The 22,055-nt window shown below is 40.0% G+C and overlaps 1 protein-coding gene across 1 annotated transcript; it reads left to right on the forward strand.

The window, feature by feature from the left end:
- Nucleotides 1-3,342: 3,342 nt before the first annotated feature.
- CTLA4 (cytotoxic T-lymphocyte associated protein 4) lies at nucleotides 3,343-6,599 on the forward strand. The gene is made up of 4 exons (XM_031505319.1): nucleotides 3,343-3,400; nucleotides 4,576-4,926; nucleotides 5,392-5,501; nucleotides 6,429-6,599. The coding sequence occupies exons 1-4, from the start codon at nucleotides 3,343-3,345 to the stop codon at nucleotides 6,597-6,599; spliced, it is 690 nt and encodes a 229-aa protein (XP_031361179.1).
- The last annotated feature ends 15,456 nt before the right edge of the window (nucleotides 6,600-22,055 follow it).

A 22,055-nucleotide genomic window follows, 5' to 3' on the forward strand; every position in this document is an offset into this window, starting at 1 on the left:
CCAGTCACTCTGTTATTTCCTTTTCTCTTTACCTCTTGTTTTGTACAAAAAATTCTTCAGCCATACCACTTAGAGGTCTGGATTTTTTTCAAATGACAGAGCGGTTCAAAACCCCAATAGGTTTATGGCAAACTATCATGGTAAAAACGTGAACTGTTTAACATAGGAAGACATTATCTCACATTTTGAGTTGCGCAAAATATCCTGAAACCAGATACTTATGCAAATTATAAGAATTTCTTCTCCCCATTACATCTCAAGCAATTTACCAAGCAAGTTCCTGTCACAGAAAAAACATTGGCAGCGTGACACAGGCTTACAAGTGTTGTGAATAAAAACATTTTGCAATGAGAATTCTGACAGGGTATCAGCAGGAAGGTTTGCCCTAACAAGTATTCAGTGAAGAAAAGCAAATCACTAGAATACAAGTTAACTAACCCAAAATGAGAAAGAAACTTATATGAGAAACGTAGTTATTTAACTTCCTAGTAATTTGAGAAATCACAGTAGTGTAGTCCAGTGTAAAACTTCATGTCCCTCCCTCAGCTAAGTTCAAAGAGGTTGTGAAGCCCAAGCCACTCCTAAGATGAAACCTTTGTTCAAGGGTCTGCAGCTTTGCACTGCAAGGCTCTCAGTCCTTTCCCCTGCTCCGACACTTTGCTGTGGTAGCATATGTAAAGTATTAAGGTTTCCTGTAACATGGGAATTAATAACACCCCTAAGAACAAAGAGAACTACAGTATAAGCATTAAAGGAAAGAAGAATATCATATTGATCTTTTGGAGCACAAAGCACAAGCTTTTAGAAACACCCAGAGGAATAACCTCACTCTAAAGATCTGAATCTCAAAGTCATTCCCTTGCCTGGTCACTTGACTGTATGTAAGGTTCCATTTATGGGAAAGGGTGAAAGATGAATAGTTCCCAAGATAAAAGAGTCAGGGCAAGACAAGAAAGTGTAGTAACTAGGTAAGATAGGTCCAGTGGCTATAGCCCACAAAGCATGGCCTGTATTTTTCATACGATATATTCAGGGAAAGCAGAAATTCAGAGACTCTTGACCAGCTGAAGAGTAGTTAGGTAAGAGACAAGGAGGAGATTTCCACAGTGATTATTGTGAATTTTATTTTAGTGGGGAACTCATTCTGTTATCAATACCTTGTTCCATGCTGTAACTGAGCTGGGAAGGATGGGAACAGTGAAAGTGAGATCTTATTTGGAATAAGATCTCTTCTAGTGCATGATCTACCTGCTGTCTGCATACATTAACTCAAGAGCCAAAGTCTGATTACGAAGGGTAGAAGGCACCATGGCAAGGTAATCATCCATTGGAAAGGATAACCGAAGGCAACCTGGGCTTACTTGGGCAGTGAAGACAGAGATGACTTCAAGAGACTCCACAGGGAGACAAAAATGTGCTTTACTTAGAAGAGTAATTCTCATAATGCAAGGCTCTTAAGGAGGAACAAGGGTAAAAAAGAAAAATCTGTGGATCTGAAAATGTACCCTGAGAACAAAACAGCCAGGAAACAAGATGAGTCCCACTGGAAACAAAGACTGCTAGAGCAGTCTCAAACAGGAGAGAGAGGAGTGCCAGAGTGCTGCCTGTCACTCTAGCAGGGCAAGATCCCATGGATATGTGTGGCATGAGCACTGAGTTTTACATGGCAATCTTTTGCCAGTGTTTAGTGGCTAATTGCACCATCAATTTACAGTCTCAATCAATTATCAGGAGATGACACCACAGCTGATGAAGCTCAAATGCATCCTTTTTTTTAGCTGCATGCAAAACCCAAGCTCAAAAGATATAAAGGGCAGATAATTTAGTTACTACCCTGGATATGAAAATTTCAGGCATATTCTGGTAATTTCTTGCAATAAATCTCACTGATATTCTGGTACATGATGTTGCAATAGCATTTATTTTACATTTAATATTAAAATTGATTTAACTATGTCTAACCAGTAATACAATATATGCCTGTCTCATTATTAGGATGTAGTTTTTAATTTTCCCATAGCAGTATTTTTATTTACCATCAGTTCTGTTTTGAATGCTGGTTAAGATTAAAATGACTGTGAATCTGTAATTAGAAACAAATATTGCATAACCTAGGTATGGAAGCAGTAAGCTTATTTATATCATTAGGTATTTACATGATTTCAAGACTAAGTATTTATCCTGGGTCTTTGGATTGGGCTGGCTAGTTGAAGAACTAATGCTGTTAATTTTTCTAGGTCACAGTGCAAAAGCAGGTCTTCACAATCTACTAGATCTACATATATAAACAATGAAGCACCTTCTAAAAGAACTTCTCAAAGTATGGGTAAAAAAAAAGGATGCTGACCTTCAGGATAGCTGAAGTGAACTCTCATTTTTACGGAATTCTTTAGGCAGTGATTCATGGATGTGACAGCTTATCATATAAAAAAGCAAAACAATTTTCAGAGCTTATATTACTTTTAAAAGGTCCATGAGCAAAAACTGTTTCACTGAGATTTGAAATGACGCAGGTGCTCTAAGCAGAGATAGCAATAATCAAAGTTCCTGCAGTGTTTTTCATCTGTTGATGTCAAGGTAGTTAGGCAGTAAAGTCCATAGGTAGCAAAGTTCTGTATAGATATGGAAGTCATTAGCTATAAACCTATATAATTTTTTATTGGAAACAGGAAAGCTTAAAGAGGCTGGTTTATGATTCAAGTCACATTGCTGATACAAAAAGATTAAGTAATTCTAAGTGTAATCAGTATTTTAAAGGGGTAGCAATTTTTAAACATCAAAAGCAGTAATATTAAAGCAAGCAAAGAAACTGGAGGTGGAGGCAAGTCCTCCATTAAAAAGCTAGCTTGCAGGGACTCACTGTGCCACATTAGGCAGAAGTACAGTTATCTGCACGTTGCCCTGGTAGGAAATACCTGATGATTGCTAAAATATTAAGTGCTATGATTCTGCAAGCTGGCACCCCCAAAGGGCCTGAACTGCTCTAATGATGATTACCTTTCCTCCCACAATTCTTAAAGCAGAATGGACGGCAGTTTCAGATTGAATATATATTTTCCATCTGCTGAATAGTTGTTTTTGTTCATGCTGTTTGAGGTTAACTGTGCACGTACTAATCAAACCCACTGCTTCCTTTCTCGTAAAACCAAAACAAAGCTTCATACTACTTTCAGGTACAGCATCTGGGATCAAAGCTATATATACACACTGTCTCTGTGTGGGTTCAAACATTTCGAAGATTCAGTATCCTGAAAGGTGTCACCTCTTTTCCAGTCCTGAGAGTTCCAGTTTGTCCTTAAGTCTGAAGGCATTAGCACCTTCAGCCTCTGTCCCAGCACAGGAATGCTCTCAATATTGGTCACCATGGGCTTTCTCTGCACAGCCACTGCCATTGCTGAAGGTGGGTAGATGAAGGAAGCAAGGTATCTGGGGTTGTTGACTTGTTTTCAGTTTCATGTCCTTGCAGGAGACAGACTTGGTACAACATGGAGAGGAAGGTGACATAGGACTAATGGGAGCAAGGTCTTAGTGCACTGCAAGCTGTCTAGAAAACCAGACACAGACTTTAGAACAGTACTACCTGCAGGGACACTGGGCAACATTCAGAGTAGCTCAAGAAGGAAGAAAGAATCTTGAAAAAACAGGCCCTGCAGATGAAGTTGTGACAGCTGAAAATATGGGTATAGAGGTTTGAATGTATGGAGAAATTCTACTCTTCATCTGGAATTCTTGCATTGCAGAACCGAGAAGATAAACCCTGTTCCAAAATGGACTGATATAAAATGAGATTGAAAAAATAATGCTGAGTCTTCACAGCTTACTAAAGCAAAAGACAGTGCCATCCCATCATATGTCATGATCATAGAAGTTGCAAAAAACTGTTAGTGAGGTTATACATGATACAGTTATTTTCCCTTAAGATTTTTTTTTACAGTCTGCTCATCAGGCTTTGTTGTGTGTGGCTGTATTAGCTTGGGGTATATATTGTTGCAATAGCTAGTTAAAAATAAGAGGAAAAAAGATCAGAAACAAAAGTATGCAAGCAAATTTTATATTCAGTTTTACTGTTACCTAAATCGTTCTGTTCCATGTTCCATACAGGATGTCAGCTTTTTTGTTCCTAAATGTAAATATGTTTATTTCTACTAGGCAGAAATTGTGGTTTAGAACCCTGATTTTAAATTTCAGATTTCAACCTTACCATCTGTAGTCTATTTTTTTTAGTTTCTTATGTATACCAGGAAGTTTGTGTTGAGGAAAACTGAAGAATGTGGGTCATTCATTGCTCGACTAAGTGGGCCAAATAACCTACTATTTAAGCAACAAGTAATTGCTGAGATTTATAATACGATTTTTAGTAAACAAAGAATTTCTTGAGCTTTTAAAAGAATATTAATGCACTGCTAATGTGAATTGTGGTCTTGGAGTCCTTTCTTTGAAAACAGCATTTCTAGGAATCACCCATGGATAACAGGAGGTGGCAGAACTCCCTTCCTACTGTACAGGTTTGAAGTAAATGACTCCAGATCCTTTATTGACAGTTCACTTAGCATCACACTCTTTACTTCCTTACAGTAATGGAAGTGACTCAGCCAGCAATTGTGCTAGCCAACAGGCAAGGAGTTGCCAGCTTGGTGTGTAAATACAAGAACATTGGGAATGCAAAGGAAATTCGAGTGACGTTGCTTAAACAGACTGGTGACCAGGTCACAGAAATCTGTGCTTCATCATACACCACGGAGTTTAAAACATTCTTTGTGAAAAAGGTCATCCAATGCCACGTTACCCCTGGCCAAAACAATGTGACCCTCACGCTGGCTGGCCTGCAAGCAGATGACACCGGACTTTACATTTGCAAGATGGAGCGGATGTACCCCCCACCCTATTTTATGAACAAGGGAAATGGAACACATCTCTATGTCATAGGTAAGTCAAGCAGGTTTACAGTATTGTGATATTTCCAAGTTAAGGGAGTTGTTATAAAATTTAAATGTCTTCAGAGTTCTGTTTGTAAGAAGTGAGGGTGAATACTGGTTTCAGCGCTGAAAATCTTTATTAGCTTTTATTTCTTTCAGATCTCTCTGCCCAAACCCAAAGCAAGCATAGTCATAGCCATGGAATGATAGCATAAGCAACACCATACAGTGTACATGTATGCCTAGGCAGTTAGATACAGAAGTGCAAAAGTGTCAGAGTAAAGTGTGAGCTCTTCTACAGATAAAGACTCTTTTCATTGGAGGTTGAATAGGCAGTGACTCAGAGCTCAGTCCTGGTGGTATCCTAGGATAGCACATGCTAGAGAAAAGCAATGTAGAGACTGACTCACTGACTCTAGCGACTTCCTTATGAGGCTCTTGTGTGACATGACATGTGTGCTATCATATGTTTTAGATCCAGAACCTTGTCCAGACCCTGCCATATATCTCTGGGTATTAGGAGCTACTGCCTCAGGATTTTTTCTTTACAGTATCATCATCTCAGCCATTCTTGTGGGCAAAGTGGTAAGTCCTATCAACTCAGCCCCCTTCTGCTAATAATATATCCCTTTGTGTGATGAGAACAAGGAGAAAGAAATGAGAACAGGGAAGAACACTGATCTTCCAGTGGGATGCTCCATGTTACAAGTGCAATGTTATTGCAATAATGCAAAGTAAGAGAACTTGCTGGAGCTGCCACTTATATTTATTTATGGCTCATTTTTGTTGCCAGCATACTAGAATGCAGTCAGCTTCCATCAACTGGACTGAGCCTTGGCTTAAGGCTGGATGCTTAAAACCAGGCAAAGTCCTGAATGCTTCTGGGATTGAAGACAGCAGTCTTCATGTGTACTCTCATTTCACAAATGATTCACACAAAATCCCAGAATTTAATTTTTCCTTTTCCCATCATTCACCTCTGTAAAGCAAATTTAAACGGCCTTCTCCTTGGATGGGGGATGTGTAACTTTAAGCATTTTTAATTTCACATCTAGAAATGTCTGCACAAACATATGCACAATGTAGGCCTGGACTGCCTTTTTCCACAGGGGTCTGTTCACTTATAGTCTGTTAGAAATGAAACTTAGCTTGAAACCAAACACTGTCTCTCTCGATATTTTTCAATCAATCTTTGTCCCTAGAAGTTAAATGAAACTGTTAGGTGTGAACACTCCTAGCGTTGAACCAACACTGAACTCTGAAGCAGAGCACCTTCAAAAAGCTAAATTAATGGCAGACCTCTTTTTTTTTTGTCTTTGTATAAATAGCCCCTGTACATCCTGATCATCCCTCAAATGCTCTTAACAGGTCTTCTATAAAGAGGCAGAGAAAGGTGTCTAGAACACATTTTACTCAGTAAAGCAAGAACATCCATTGGTTTCTCTAAAATGTGCTGGTCAATGATTATGCTGTGATTGCCAGTTTATTTTACTTTCTTCCCATATGTTACAGATAAAGAGAAGACAATGTCTCACTACTGGAGTCTATGTGAAAATGCCTTCTGAAAAGCTAGAGAAAAAAGTGATTCCATTCCACATCACTGTTGACTGTAACAAGGAAAGAGAGAAACCATTTCCTAGCTGGGATGGAGAGTCTGATAATTCATTTCAGTTAAAGAAATAAATTAACTGTCTTTTTACCAAAGGTGTACAGGAAGGTGAGGGAATATTCTTTGTAACTTCTACAGTTGGGAGGAGAATAAATGGTATATGTATTCATATTTGAAGATTAACCCTATCACATAAAAATGGTTACATTAGGCCATTGACATTTTTGAAATGTATTGTACCAATATGTAATATATCTGTGTGTAGCATTAAGAGCTATTGCTGTTGCAGTTGAGTATCTTATTGTCAAATTTCATCATGCCTACTGATCAACTGAAATCCAAACACTATTATGACAGAGACTTGTGTATCATCACAGGGCTGATCCACAAGTCTGAGGGGCAGAGGTAGGACAGCACACTAATGTACAAAGGAATGTTGACTTTTTTCCCTGCAATGATTATTTATTGGTTCCATTTCTGACATTAGTGCTCTGCACTTCCACAGAGGCCTCGCCACAGGCTGGCACTGATGACACTGCTGCTCTTGAAGCCTGATCTTAGCTCCCTTGAGTGGCATTGTGTCCCAGAAGTGCTGTGATGGAGCTGACTGATGGTCTCTCAGCCAGTGCTGACAGTTTGGTTAGAGAAAAGGTGTCAGCAGGAGCCCTCTTAGGCTATGCTGGGGCCTTGTGTTTTACAAATGCTAAATTAGCATCTATCCAAAAGGCAGAACTATGTTGCTGTGTTTAACAAAGTCTATTTTCCATGAAAATACTGACAGTGTATAATCTTGTTTATTAGTTATGTACCATTCAATAAAAACCTTGAAGCTTTGCCCAAATTCGAGTTCATTTCTTGTTCACCATTCTCAGAATAGTGAGAAACAGGAAGTGGCTACATGTTAGAAAGCAGTGAAGACAACACAAACCTTTCCTCTCTGACCCTCTGTTTTGCCCTTCAGAGACAGCCTGTGTGCTCATGCCAACACTTCCGTTCTCAGCTCTCTTCCTCAGCCAGCCACCATTACAATCTGTCAGTTCTTCTATTTGTCTAGTTACAGCTGCTGTGGTGTGCTTCAGAGACACTACCAATCAAGTTTTCATTTCCAGCAGACTTACTTACTAGCTGTAATGCTTTTGACAGCACCTCCTGTACATGTTTAAACAAAAAACTTGTCCTAGTTTCAAATCCTGTTTTTGTTGCACCACTCTCAACTCACTAAATGCCAGTCAACACATAAAGCTGCTGGAGCTTTAAACAATTTCAGAATCTCAGATACTATCTATTAATTTGATTTTTTGCTATCAAAATTTCACCTTGCAACCCAAAACACTAGCAGCATATGCCTCTGTTTCACAGCTGTGAATCCATCTTCTTGGCTGCACAGCTGTGCAGCCAAACCCCAGAGCCCTTTATTTCATGTTCTTGCAGTGGCAGCAGCTCCCAGAACATCAAGTCTCATAGCTTTATCAGTCTGCTTTCCCTCTCTTGCCCATTTATCTGGCACCACCTCCAACTGTGCAAAGGCACATTCACATTCTCAATTTTCCAGGGTTTGCAGGTGCTAACTGCTTTCTAAGTGTTGATATACAAGTTCTGCATTAAGTAAAAGTAGCATCTGATGACATATCCTTTTTTTGAAGGTATGTTAGTATTCTGACATTAGTCTGGTGTTTTTCCCTAATTTTTCACTACCCAGTGTTTTGGGGATAAATGGTAAAAGATCACATATCTATCACCACTTCAAAATGACTAAACTTCTGCCCTTTCATGTGCAGCCTAATCAGGCAAATGTGTTCTATGACACCATAATGAAAAATAGGTTTGACCCACACATTCACTTGTAGAAGCTGTAGAAAGCCTGAATAATTATCCAGGGCAATTTTTTCCACCAAGCAAGTAGTGAATCATGTGCCTGACTCCTAATAAGGAATCAATTATTTCTTTTTGTTTTCCTTTCCTTGGTAATTCCTCTATACTTACTTTTCTTAATCAATCTAAAAGCAGTTCAAGTATGTTGTTTTCTAAGCTTATCTCTCCTGGGTCAAGAGATGCTTTGGATCTGTCATAACATCTGGCCACATCTGGCTGTGAATCTGTGTCACCACAGAATCTGTGCATATTCTAATTTACCTCAATTTCTGACCCCTAAGTTGACCATAACTAGGCCTTCTGCATCCACCTGGACAATTTCCTTTTCATACACCTGTGTTTCCTTGAGACATTCAGTGTGTAACAATCAGGAAAGAATTCTGCCATAAGTAACTATAAGTAACTGTTTAAACAGGTTACTAAAATAGCTGAATAGTGAAGGTTATGGGAGAACAGAACAGAAACAATAATCTCATGTATTGTACTATGGTACTAGCAATATTTTGTGTTTGCCTCCTGTACTTAAATAATTATTGATGTTTATTAATTATCTTATTAATCTCTATGATGTTGATGAATTATCTTATAAGAAATTACTTTGCCCAAATTCTCCGTATGTTCTGATATTCTTTTCATCCTTAGTGGTTACTTTTTCCAACCTTTTCTTGTTTCTGCAGTGCTTAATTTTCTTTGGCTTTCTTTACCACTGTGACAGCTATTTCTGAGCTGAATGTTACATAATGCTTTATCACTTTTTGTTCTAAGCCAGGTTCCCCTTTTGAATTTTCTGGCAGGGTGGAAGGTGCACTCAAATCAGCAGATGTGGCAGTGAAAACCGAAGTGAGATTTCAATTCAGATTTTATTGACAATTATATTCTCATCATTCATATCTGGCACTACAGAGATGAGTGGAGCCTAAGTACCTGCAGGGATGATATTTATACCTACCTCTCCCCATCAGAGCAGCTAGCTCTGGCGAGGGCAGAGCCCAGACCTCAGGGAATTTCCATTGTCTGTGATGCCCCCCAGAACCTTGACGTCTGTGCTTTTCCCTGATAGCAGGGAGATGTGTCTTTCACTATCAGCACCCCAAAAATTTTATATATACGAGTCAAATATAGTGTTCTGTGAGATCACAGCAGTACCAAAATAAAAGGTGAAAATGCTATATAGTTACATTCCAGAAAATGTGATAAAGAGGAAACCATGCCTCTTTCTGGGAAGAATGTGCAAAGCAAAGATGAAAGGATTTGGTCTCAGAACTCTGCTCATTTGAATGGGGAGTTTTAAAACACAACTGAGTATCTTACCTGGGCATCCAAATTATGAGACCATATTGCTTGGTGAGGTTCAGGAAGAGCTTCTTTTGATGTGCTCTTCACCTCTTTAGGAGATCTGTCAGCCTGTTTGTGAAACAGAGAGTGTGAGTTTCTGGCTGGATGGGTGGGAATTCAGAGGTATACTTGTCTGCATCAAAGACAATGGCATATGCATACACCACTCCCAGCCCCTAATATTCTAATTCCATTTTTATCCACTTCTTTATCTTTAAAACTATTTTTTCCTTGTAATTTTCAATTATCAGAGTCCTATCTGATAGAGAAAAACCTATGACAAAGGTTTCCCACACAGCTGTGAGTAGGCAGTGAGTAGTCTATCATAGAGATTCCCCACTCTTTGAAGGAATATGTGAATCTGAACTCACTACTCTGTCAGACCTTGATGTCTGTAGGAAAAGTTCATTAATACAGTTTTCCACAGATACTTAATAAATTTTAAAAAATCATCAAGGACTCCTGGGCTATGCAAGAGCAGACATTTTTGACCTATTGCTATCCTTCCTAACATTCTGACTTTTGCTCAAGACTCATTTGGGTCTAATTTCTTGTTTTCCAATAACCAGTGCTGGCATTGGCCAGGTAACTCCTAACAGATCTGATACACTTCTTGGCTTCAGTACTGACTTTGAGCTTTGCAGGTCCAAAAAGTGTGAGTATGTGCGTGAGGAGCTGAGGTGAGGTTTGGAGGAAAAGTACCTTGGAAGGTAAGATACAACAGGTTTCTTCCTTTCACTAGATAAAAGCTATTGCTGGGGAGTGAGTTCTGAAAACTCAACCAGAAAATGCATGATTTTGTGTGTGACAGGAACAGTCTGAACCATGGCTAAAGAGTTCTACCTCTAGGAGAGGTATAATTAGGAATCAGATGATGTATCCAAGAGTTGTAACATGAAATCCAAAGAACACTGGTGTATAGCAGATGGATTTATGCATTAATAAAACCAATGTATTGTTGACATTTGCAAAATGCATTCTTACTTGAACATGTAAAAGCTATTTTGAGGTAGCTTCTATCACAGCTAAGCAGTGGGGCCCCTGCACATAACAGTTATTGATAAAAGATCTTAGAAATTGTGGGAAGGGGAATGTGTAAAAATTGTGCCTGAAGGCAGTTTAAAAATTTTTATTGTTTACTAGAGGGACGAAGTAAGGAAGAGTTTAGGTAAGGGACAAAACTCCACTGGGAGCCATTAGTAATTGCAGCCAAGGTAACATGGCAGATGTTTCCATGAACTAAGAGATTGTTAGCTACTCAAAATTTCACTATTCTTTCCTTTTTCAACTTTTCAAACATAATTCTATTTCTATAGCAAGCTGTCTTAATCACAGTCACGTTTTTATAGTTTACTGAATATTTTTAGCCATTATGAAGTTCCAGTTGAATGAAAAGTTCTCAGTTTCATCATTGATATCTTTTCCACTTCATTCTTTTCTGTATGTGAAAATGTTCAGTTTGGTCTGCTTCATTCAGCAAAAAGCAAGACCTTGCTTTCAGAGAAAATTAATTTTCTTACATAATTATATGATTCCAATATATGGTACTTTTAGATGACCACATCCTCTTAACAGCACAGGTGATACAACTGGGGAAACTTGAAACACTGGGTAACATCTGGTTGGACTATGCTGCATTGTGGGTGGGATTTACTGACATTTATGCTCTAGCCTGTGATTCAGCAGCTTGTGTGGAAAGCTGGAACAAACAGCAGAGTGCTTTATTCTTCCCAGACAGACCAGTGCCTGGAATGTAGGTTTTCTGTAGGAAAAGAATATTAAAGTTTGGGCCAAGATTGCCCCTGACATGAAAAATATATAATTGCTGGCTTTATATACTCCATGTTTTTTTCAAACTAAAAACTCAGTAGCTAGACCCCAGAGACTCACAGTTGAGTATACACAGGCAATAAATTAATCCTGTTCTATATTAAATGGGTTATTGTTAACTTATTACACCTTAGTCTTGTCTGTAGTCTTTGTCCTTGGGAATTTGTAAGTTCTTTGAACTAGTGATGAAAGGGGCCAGCAGAAGCACTGCTTACTTTTGTGCAAATTAGAAAGTCTTCTCTCTGCAAACTGGAAAGCATGAGGGAATCAATATGTACTAACTTCCACAGTACTTAGTGCTGGGTGCTTGCGACACCATCAGCTGTAAGAAATATTTCAATATCCTTCCTCCCTGTGAAAATTCACATTAAAAGTTGGTCTCTGTTGGCCTTCAGCTGAACTCCAGATACCTCCTTCCATGTGCTATTGTTGGGGAAAGCTGAGGTGTTTGAAGTTCTGTAGAAGTTTTGATAAGACTTCTTTTCATCTTGCATGCTTTCAGAGCTGGCCTTTGTACCTGCTAGACAGAGCTGCTAGGTCTTGCTATTGTCATCTTTCTACTTCATTTGAAGGCAAATAGGTGATTAAAACTAGACCTTCTCTTCTCCTGTGCTACAAAGAGTCTTAGGTGGTATTATGGCCCGATTTATTTGCATCATACAGATGAAAAATGTAGATTCGATGAGCTGGATAAAAATTGTAAAAATACTTTGTGGTGGGGAAACAAGTACCAAAAATAATCCACATTTGAAACTGTCACAAAATGTGGTGTGTTAAGCAGTACTTAATCAAGATCAGGAAGCAAAACAGTTCATTTCTCTGTAAGCTATCAAATCCTTCTGGTAAGTGACACTTCAGAAACATTCAACAGCTTCATAACTGGCTGACTTAATGTTTTACATGCAGGAAAGATGGCTAGAACAGCACCAATCAGCAGAATAAGCTGGTTTCATAGTTGAGCTTTGGTGAGGTGTTAGATTGTGTGGGTAGCATTTATAAAAGCTTTCTCACTTTTAATTCTATAGCAAAGATGACTGTCTGTTTCACATATTAATAATATTTTCCTTTCTTTCATAATGCCAAACTAATTCATTATATCATATTGTATTATATGACTATTTGCCTGGTCTTCTTTTTATAGTACTCTCTCACTAAGATGAAACATCTCTTAAGCTCTTTTCCCTCTTCATCTCTCTGCAATAACATAGAATCATAATTATTATTTTACCTATAGGTTCCAAACTCATTTTATTCCTTCTCTCCTATGTAAACCACAGAGACATATCTGGTATAAAAAATTCCTCACATTAATGCCATAATTTATACTGCAATTTTCAGTAAAACATTGGTTATTTTTATCATGTTTTTACTTCACATTTTATAACTAAAGAAGACCAGGCTTCCACACACTTTAATTAAATACGGCAATTGCTTTACTGTCACTGGTCCCAAGGAAGGTGTGGTTCTTTCATGGGAGTTGACAGAGAAGCTTCACTGCTGCTTCAGATGCCTCAGACAGAAATACACCTTAAGCAGTTGCTTTATGTTTCCTGGAAGCAGGGCATTCCCTATGCTAAGTGTGTGCATCTGTTTTCTTGGTTATTTTCCAGTGCTGGATGCCCCAGAGGACCTGATCCTTGAACTAGAAGGGGATGCAGGCAGTACTTTACCCAGAGGGTGGAGAGGGAACAATCTGCACAGCACCCATGGAAGTCAGGCAGCAAAAGGAAGAGGCTGCAGGAAGTGAGAGAGGGTCAGCCTGTCCACACACAGCGTGAATGGCACCTCCATTGAGGTGGCACCACATAATTATGATTCCTTTTGAAATGGCTCTCCTCAAAAAGTTGATTTACATTCAGCAACACAGATGCTCTTGGTTTACTGTTCAACATGCAGAACATGAAACACTCAGCACCTAATCTTCTCTAGAGACATGAAGTACTTGAATTTAATAACCTCTTTCACTCACAGTAAATATGTCAATATTTATTTTGGCAAAATTTTGTGTATAGAACAATTGTGTAAAAAAATAAATTTGTTGGTATTTTTACATCAAATACTTGGACTTCTCTGAAATAGTGTTTAACTTTATATTTAACTATATCAAACTTATAACAAAGGAACTCTTTTTGCCAAACATAAAATTATTTTTTCTCAACTTCCTAATTTGTCAAAATTTCAGATTTTGGGTTGTGAATTTAAAACCAAATTTAAATCTAGTCTTTGCAGAAGAACAGAAATTATGGATGAAATTATGGATGTGAGTGTTAAACCTGTAAACCTGTAAAGAAAAAATATATTGAAGCTTTAATATAAAAAAATTCCAGATTAGTCCAAATGTAGCAAATGCTCTTGTGTTGCTCCTTCCACAGAAGTGTTCTGTTATTTGTGACATTTGAGTGGCTAATGAAGGTCCAGTTACTTTTCAATAACTAGTCAGCCTTTTTTTGTCTGATTATGTTATGGGCAATTACCATTGTATGATTCCAAGTTCAAGTCACTGTTTCGAAAAGTAGAACTTTAGATGCTGGCAGTTAGACCTATCTGTGTCTTTCTAACTTCCTTTTAACTTAATCTTTTCTTTACTTGATTTAATTGCCATGGAGGTCAGCATATGGATTAAAAGCATTGGCACATGCAGCCAACTATCAGATTCACACTAAAAGCTTGTTCATGTGGCTTTAAGCTCACAAATAAGTCACAAAATCTTACTTGTCATGTAATAGTAACAATATGGTAAAGTTTAGTGAAGTATTTAGGTGCAGCAGAAAGCTGTCCCTGCACCAGAACTGGAAGAAAACCTGGAAATAGCCTATTACACGTGAAACAGGTAGCATGGGAAAGTAGATTTAGAATTGAAATCTATTAAACAGATACAATAAATAATGGTAATCTAAAGATATGCTTATGAAATATGCATAACTCTATATTGAGTATGCCTGGAGGTTCCCTTTGCTACATAAACCCACACTTTATTACAAAAAAACTCTTCACAAATCCTGTCACTTTTTAAGCAATGCATTGTCTTGACACTATTGTAAAGTAAAACCAAAAAATTATCAGAAAATCAGTTTCTAACTAGAAAATATTTCCATGTTTTGCTAAAGTGCTTTCAGCTTTTTCAGCATGAAACTGATGCACTGATGATATGTGATAGCTAGAAATCCCTTGGCCCTTTTGTAATAAAATGTTCAAAAAGAGTACCCCAGCAAAATTTCAAATCAAGAGATTTTACAAGCTCTGCAGAGTCCTCTTTATTTCCTGCCCTGATTTCTTTTTAGGTATGTATGAGTACAAGGCTGACACTTTCCAGTGAGGGGTGAGTTGATGCAATTAGTCACCTTCACTTAACTAGAATTGTCCAGATAGCTCAGACAGAGAATGTTCATCTATTGAAAAAGGTCTGTGCATGTGTTCACCTGTGTGAATACAGCAATTAAACCATGCATGCCAAAATTTTCCTTGGGTCAAAGTAACACTTCGTGTTCAGCACCGGGGACAGGACTAGGAAGAGCCACTTGCCCAAAGGCTGTGGTACTGCTGGGAAGTTAGACACACACTTTGGTGTCTGATCTGACACCAAAGGCAGGAGCATGCCTGGAGCACTGATTATCCTCACTCTCTGCCCTTTCAGTGGAAAACTTTGAAGGTTGGCAGACCTTCTTGATGTCTACTGATAATTTGTAAAAGACGGAAATTTTGTACTGATACAGACAGATTCTTACCTTGAAAGTTTGAGAGTTTAATAACAAATGTACTAATATTTTTGTTTGTTGCATTAAAGTCCTTTGAGATTTCTAAAGAGGATATGCCATTACCAACACTGCCCTGTTAAAGCATGGATCAGCAGCAGACTTAGTAACGAGTACTGTGAATCTATCTTGCAACAGAACTAGGAATCACAGCTTTCAACAATTGTCAGACACTTAAACATTCTTTACCCAGTAGATTTTTTTGACAGAAGGAACAGATTGTTTAAGGATCAAAACCAACAAGCACCATTCTCTTGTATGTAAGAAAGATCTCTGATCTGAAAACATTATCAATGATTTAGGTGCTGCCATCTACCAAGGATTAGTATTTTGAATGTTTCTGGCTAGAGTTTTATCTGTGCTGGTAATACTGTGTTTAGCTTTGCTTTCCCAAGTCACACACATACTGCAGTCATGCATCTTATTTGTTCTGTTTGTAAGCAGTTAATAATGAAGTATCATAGTTCATCTTTTTGAAACTGCAGCAGCCTATGCTCTTGGCTCCCAACCCTGCTGCAATCACTGGTAACTCACTGGGAATACCAAAAGACTCTTAGTTCTACTGATACCTAACAGAAGAGCACAGCAGCAGTAACTCTTTATTTCATATGTGGTAAGATTATTATTTGCAATAATCAGGAAGAGTACAACATAAATGAATACAAATAAAAGATGACGTGTTCTACAGTGTCTGTAGGCATCATTCAAGACCAGACAGAGCAGGCAGGAAAAAAACCAACTGTGGGAATGATGCTAAAAGACCCCACAGCAGCTGCCCACTTCCCAGAAGTGCCCAAGAGCAGATGGCAGGGAAGTATATACAATCAGTGATAGCATGCTATGAAACTTTCCTAAAATACTGTTCCAGCCCGCCTTCACCAGCAGCTCAGCAACTTCGAAGGGTGCTGAATTTGTCTTCAACAGCCTCAAGGGATTTCTCTTCCATTAATTTACTCTGCCACTTTTTGAAGCCCTGTGGATTTTTGAGTTCACACAAACAAGGATGATCAGCTGTTCTGTATTATAGAAGAAATGGAAGAACTTAACACAAACAGCCTTGAAAAACAGTGGGAAAACCTAGATAGACCAAAGGGGATCTCTAGGGAAGCTTTCAAAGTCTGGAAAAAATGAAATGTTTCTTTTCATAGTGGAAAGCCAGTTATGTTTCCATATCAACTAGAACAATTTGTACCTGTCTACTATAAAGCTAATAATAAAATCACCACTTTCTTCTCTGCAACCACTAGCACTAATCACCTAGTTATGAAAATGTAACTAGAAGGAAAGATGCAAATGGCCAAATACAATTTTTCCCCTTCAACTATTTTTCTTCTTCAAGCAAAAGAAGCACCAAACCAGTCAGTCGTTCAAGGACTACAGAGCCTTTACTGATGTCACTAGAAAACACAGTGTAACCACAGAACCACAGCAACCCAATGAGAAGTAGAGTGGTGTGACTGGCTTACCATTTTTTATTTTTTTTGGGTTTTTTTGGTTGTTTGGTTTTTTGGTTGTTGTTTTTTTTTGTTGTTGTTGGTTTTTTTTGTTTTTTTTTTTTTTTTTTTTTTTTTTTGTTACAGCTTTTTTTTACCTAGCAGGGAAGGGAATCACCAATGGCTTGTGGAGGTACATGCCTAAATCAATATAACATGAATCCATGGTCTTGTAACAACAGAATCCTATATTTGTTGATTGCATATGCAGCAAGACACCCAGCATAAAAAGTTATACATTTGCACCTTCATCATCACACTGTGATCACCAACAAAACAGTGCTTACAGACTTCTGGGTCACAAAAAGCTCCATTCCTGGCCTGTCAGCAAAGCAAGACAGCTTCCAGCCAGAAGGTGACTCCTGAGGAATTCTGAAGTTAGATTTGTGAACAGTACTACCATTAGCCCCAGATGCTAATGTAACAATAATGTTTAGCAGCAGTACCAATACCATGAGAACAGAGAATCACCAACTTCCATCTTTTCTGACAGTCATCTAAATTCATGCAAGTATAAATGTAAAGGCTGTACCAGTTGAGAATAAAAAACAAAAAATCAGAGGCCAAGTATCTTACCTCAGATAAGTATCCGTCGATGGGTGCCTAGTAAGGAATGTAACATGAGGAAAGACATATGGTAATGCTATCCTGAAAGACTCTCATCATCTACAGAAATTTTCAGGTTGTGCAATTATCTGATTCTGACAAGGAGACAGCAAATCCAGTATTCTGTAATATCTATAGAAACAGTATGGACACCTCTATTTCCCCAGCTTTGCTCTACTGCAGCAGGCTCCTGCAGGCTGCCTGACTTCTTCTCTGGACATGGGTGTGCTTTGCTGTGGTTCAGTCAGGATCACATGAGGCTACAGACCCAAATGAAGCATTACTGGGGTAATGACAAAGAAAGACCCCTAAGCAAACATTCACTTTTAATGACCAGCAAACAAAGAGTGGAGATCAAAGAGACCTAATGTGAAAAGCATGTTCTTTTCAGTCAGTTGTGGGCAAGCAGGGAACTACACATTCCTATAAAATATTATACATCTGCCCAGACCAACTTAAACTATTAAGTTTAGCTGGGAACAGCTTAGGCTGAGCAGAGCTTGATGAGATTTTATTCTGAGCACAAGGGTGTATTAGCTACTGGGGAGCTTGCCTGAATGTAACTAGATACTCCTGAGTTCAGGCTGATACTGTGAACCCGGTTTGGAGATTCCACCCTAAACTGTATTGAGAGTGCACTAGAGACACAGGGCACCTAATCAAGACATGAGCCTGGCAACAGCAGAGCCCATTCCTTTTACTCCAGTGCTGTGTCCCCCTGAAGCAGAGGCAAAGGCCAAATCACCAGAATATCCTATGGTGATCTGCAATGTGATCATTGTGGTTAAAGTCATGTTTTAGAGTAGTCATTTCAATCACATGTTTTCTAGAGAATATAGATATCTGATTTCTATTTTTTGCTCTTTGTCACTCTAGTTATTACTGCAAATTCCTTTTTGTGTGATAACAGCATCAAAGCTAGCTGAAAGAAGTGTGCCTAGACCCCTCCCTCACAGTGAGAGCCTGAAGGCTTTAAAGCTCTGGTTCACTGGGTTAAAAGTACTGTGGGACAAACAGCAAACATGTCAGAATGGTTTATAGTCAACTCCCATCCTATCTCTTGCATGAGAGAATTTTGTCCCAGGTTTAAAGTTGGTTAACTCAGTTATTCTGATTGGCAGCAAACTCTGCTGAGTTCTGTAGGGCCTCGGGGGAGTTCCTCCTTCAGTCTTCACTATAGCATCTCTGAGACTGCATCTGCCACACACTTGTAGTGATGCCAGGGGAAGTGACTTCTATTCAAACTCCATTACCTCTTGGTCCTTCCTGGCCTGCTGGAAGGATTACTTTTACAGCTTGTTCTTATCAAATTAGCAAGAACAGTGTTCAAATACCTACAAATGTTCAAATACCTACAAGAAATACCAAACCCCCTTCTCAGCTATGACGCTTTCAGAACCTCCTGAGCCCTAAGAAATCTCTTCTGTCCCTCCAAACACAGGCATTGGCGACCCTGACGCTGCACTGCTCTCTGCTGTGCAGTTTCAGAATTTGTTTCTGATTTAAAAAACCCTAAACCCCTTTAAACATAAAGCCACCTGCACGTGCAAAGGCTGGTGTGAGATTCTAGGAAACCACAGGGAGCAGTTGCACCTTCGTGAGGGCCGATGCGGGGCCGCGCAGGGTGGCCCTGAAGGGCTGCCAGGAGGAGCTCGGCTGTGCCGAGACCGCGCTGAGGGCGGGCCCACGTGTGGCACTGGCTGGAGGGACGGCCCCATCCCACAGCCCGGCCCCATCCTCACGGTGCAGCCCCATCCCACAGCCCGGCCCCAGCCCCACGGCCGGGCCCCATCGGCCGGGCGGTGCCGCCCGGGCTCCGCTCGCCGCCTCAGCCGGCCGGCCCGCAGCGCCCCCGCGCGGCCGCAGGGCCGCGGGCCCGGCGCGGTCCGGCGGCTCCGCGGCAGGGCCGGGCTGGGCGGTCACCGCGGCTGCGGCGCTTTCGCCGCGGGTCAGCAGTGCTGCTTCCCCCGTGTCACAGCGTCCAGGTGAGCTCAGCCTGGAAGGCAGCTCTTGGAAGCGTCTCCTGCAGAAGGAGAAGAAAATCCTTCACCGACCCCTTGCGGCGGGAGCCCGGGGCTGACACTGCAGGGGAATGAGGCTGGTCGGAGCGAGGGATCTCACCTTTGCGGGTGGGAATACTGCCTTTGGAAGCCTTGGCCTGCATGTACAAAGAACTTTGTTCCCAAGGTTGTAACCTCTGAGATTCTGAATGACAGACACAAAACAGAGAAGACTTAGTTACACATTTGTGATTTCAGTTTTTACTCCCCAAGTCCATCAGGGCCTGAGTTGTCTAAGTCTAGTTCCAGTTAACCACTAACAACAATAGTGAAATCTGGCTTGGAGACAATTGAGAGAAAGCAGTTTAAGTCAGATGGGAAAAGCATGTGTGTGTCTCCAGCCTTAGTGTTTCTGGAAGTCCCAAGACTTAGGCTGCTTCACTTGTCCTTGAAATTTTCAGCATAAATTTTAATTTATCTGTTACTACAAGAACGGATCACAACTTTGGTGACTGTTTCTGTTGTAGAAAGTTTCTCTTTGTTACACTGTCAAGGCAGTGGTAGCATGAGTTTACCTTTAAAAAGTAATCACAACAATACTGAGATCAAAACCACACCACAAACCCCAAGCATCACCACAGAATACAGCTCTTTTCATCCTAACTCCTCAAAAGCAGCTGACCAGATAACCACATAATAGAAGTGCCCACCCTACTGCAAGCTTTGAAAGACTTCGGGTGTGAAAATTTTACAAAATGTGTACAATTTGTCACTGTCACACCTAGAAAAACTTCCATTATCACCCAGCACATCCATGTATCTGTCATGCACTGCTCCCCCTAGTGCCAGGCACTTACAGTCATGGTCTTCTGTTTTGCACTTTGCTTGGGTTTTACATGTTTGCCATCTGTTCTGAAAGACTTCCTGTCCAAACCTAGATATAAGGGGCCCTGTAAAAAAATCCCACTCATGTCGCTGTTGAGGCAGGACAGGAACGAAAGAACTCCAGTTCAGAAGGCAAAGAAAATAACTTTATTAACAAGTAGCGTTCCTCTTTTATAACCAGGATCGCTAAGATTGGTCTTAGAGTAAAAGCATTTCACATGATTGGTACACTTGGACTTAGGTCAGTGTAGCAGAACATATCTATAAACAATATAAACAGAGAGAGAGATAATAATTGTTTACATTCCTTTCAGACTCTTTCCCAGGCTTAACCTGGTAGAAATCTCTCACCTTTTCTCTCTGACTGAACTGAGAATATCCATATACTCAGCTGCATGTTGGCCATAGGGAATTGCAATGGCTTCAGAAGATACACTCCTCCTTCTGGAACACTGCTCATGAACATAGACCATCTACAAATCTTGTATTTTCCTAAAGCCCTCCTGCACACTCTGGCATATGCCAGTGAAAAGTACCTGCTGCTCACAGCCCTCTTCCTAGTACACCTCGAAGGGCAGGAGCATGGTCATTACCTTTGTTGTTGTTGAAGACAGTAAACCTTCCCCAGCCACCCTGTGGGTCTGCAGTCCACACCACCAGTACATGCAAATGAGCAACGCTGGGCCCTTTCTATTTACACTCCACATCCTGAAGGAAAAAAAGCCAAACCCTAAAAATAAGTGATTAATGTGGCAACTGAGCTTGTATCAAGAAGCAAACCACACACAATCCCACCCCGAAGAGGACTGTCTCATTAGATCTGCTCTGCAGGGAGGTGTTTGCCTGGCTGGTGAGCTAGCTGGGCTGAGCCCCAGTTGCCTCTACTGACACACTGATGGAGAAAATATTACAGCATGCCCACAGGCCTGGGGGAGCAAGCAGACCAATATATCAGCAAAGGAGGCATCAGAACAAATGAGGGAGCACATGAGCTGTGTTTTGGCTGAAATCTCTACATCCTGAATGACTGCAGCTTGTTTACACACCTAATGTGGAGTGGTGCAGATGGGAAGGGGGATTTAAAGCCATCACAGAACTTTAAAAATAGAACAGTGGAAGTCATTGTTCCCCTTCTCAATTAGGAGGACAGGAAATGAAAAACCATGAGTGTAGAGGCTTTCTGCTTCAGCCCTGAGGGAATGACCCAGAGTCATGAGAATATAGGCCAGATATTGAAGCAAAGAATGGGAAACAACAATGGAATATAATTTGTGTGGATAGACTGTAGCAGTCTCTACAGAAAGAATTACAAAACATTCCGTGGAGAGAATATTGCTGTAGGCAACTGCTCATGCATGAGCAGAAGTGGAAAACTGCTAGTGAAATGGAATAAAATTCTTCACTGCACCTTGGTTTCACAGTGGACCATGCAATATCATCTTGCCAACATGGACATTGTTTTGAGTGATAACAGTAATTATGTGATTAAACAGAGCAAAGAAAAATATACATCATACACACAGGGTAATTCTTTGCTGTGTCCTTGGGAAAACTGCAGAAGTGTTGGTTTCCAAGTTACTTTGAGTTAGAGGGGAGAAGCACTGAAGACTGTGTAGTAGAGTGCACTGGTGTATGGACCAAGGGATGAACAAGCCCATTTCTCTATGGAACTCAGTGTATCACTGAATGCATTTTTAAAGGCACAAAAAGTCACGTAAGGATTTTCCAGTTTGCAAACAGTCAGAAGCAAGATGATG

Source organism: Lonchura striata, chromosome 8 (genome assembly GCF_046129695.1).
Source record: "Lonchura striata isolate bLonStr1 chromosome 8, bLonStr1.mat, whole genome shotgun sequence".
Taxonomy (NCBI): domain Eukaryota; kingdom Metazoa; phylum Chordata; class Aves; order Passeriformes; family Estrildidae; genus Lonchura; species Lonchura striata.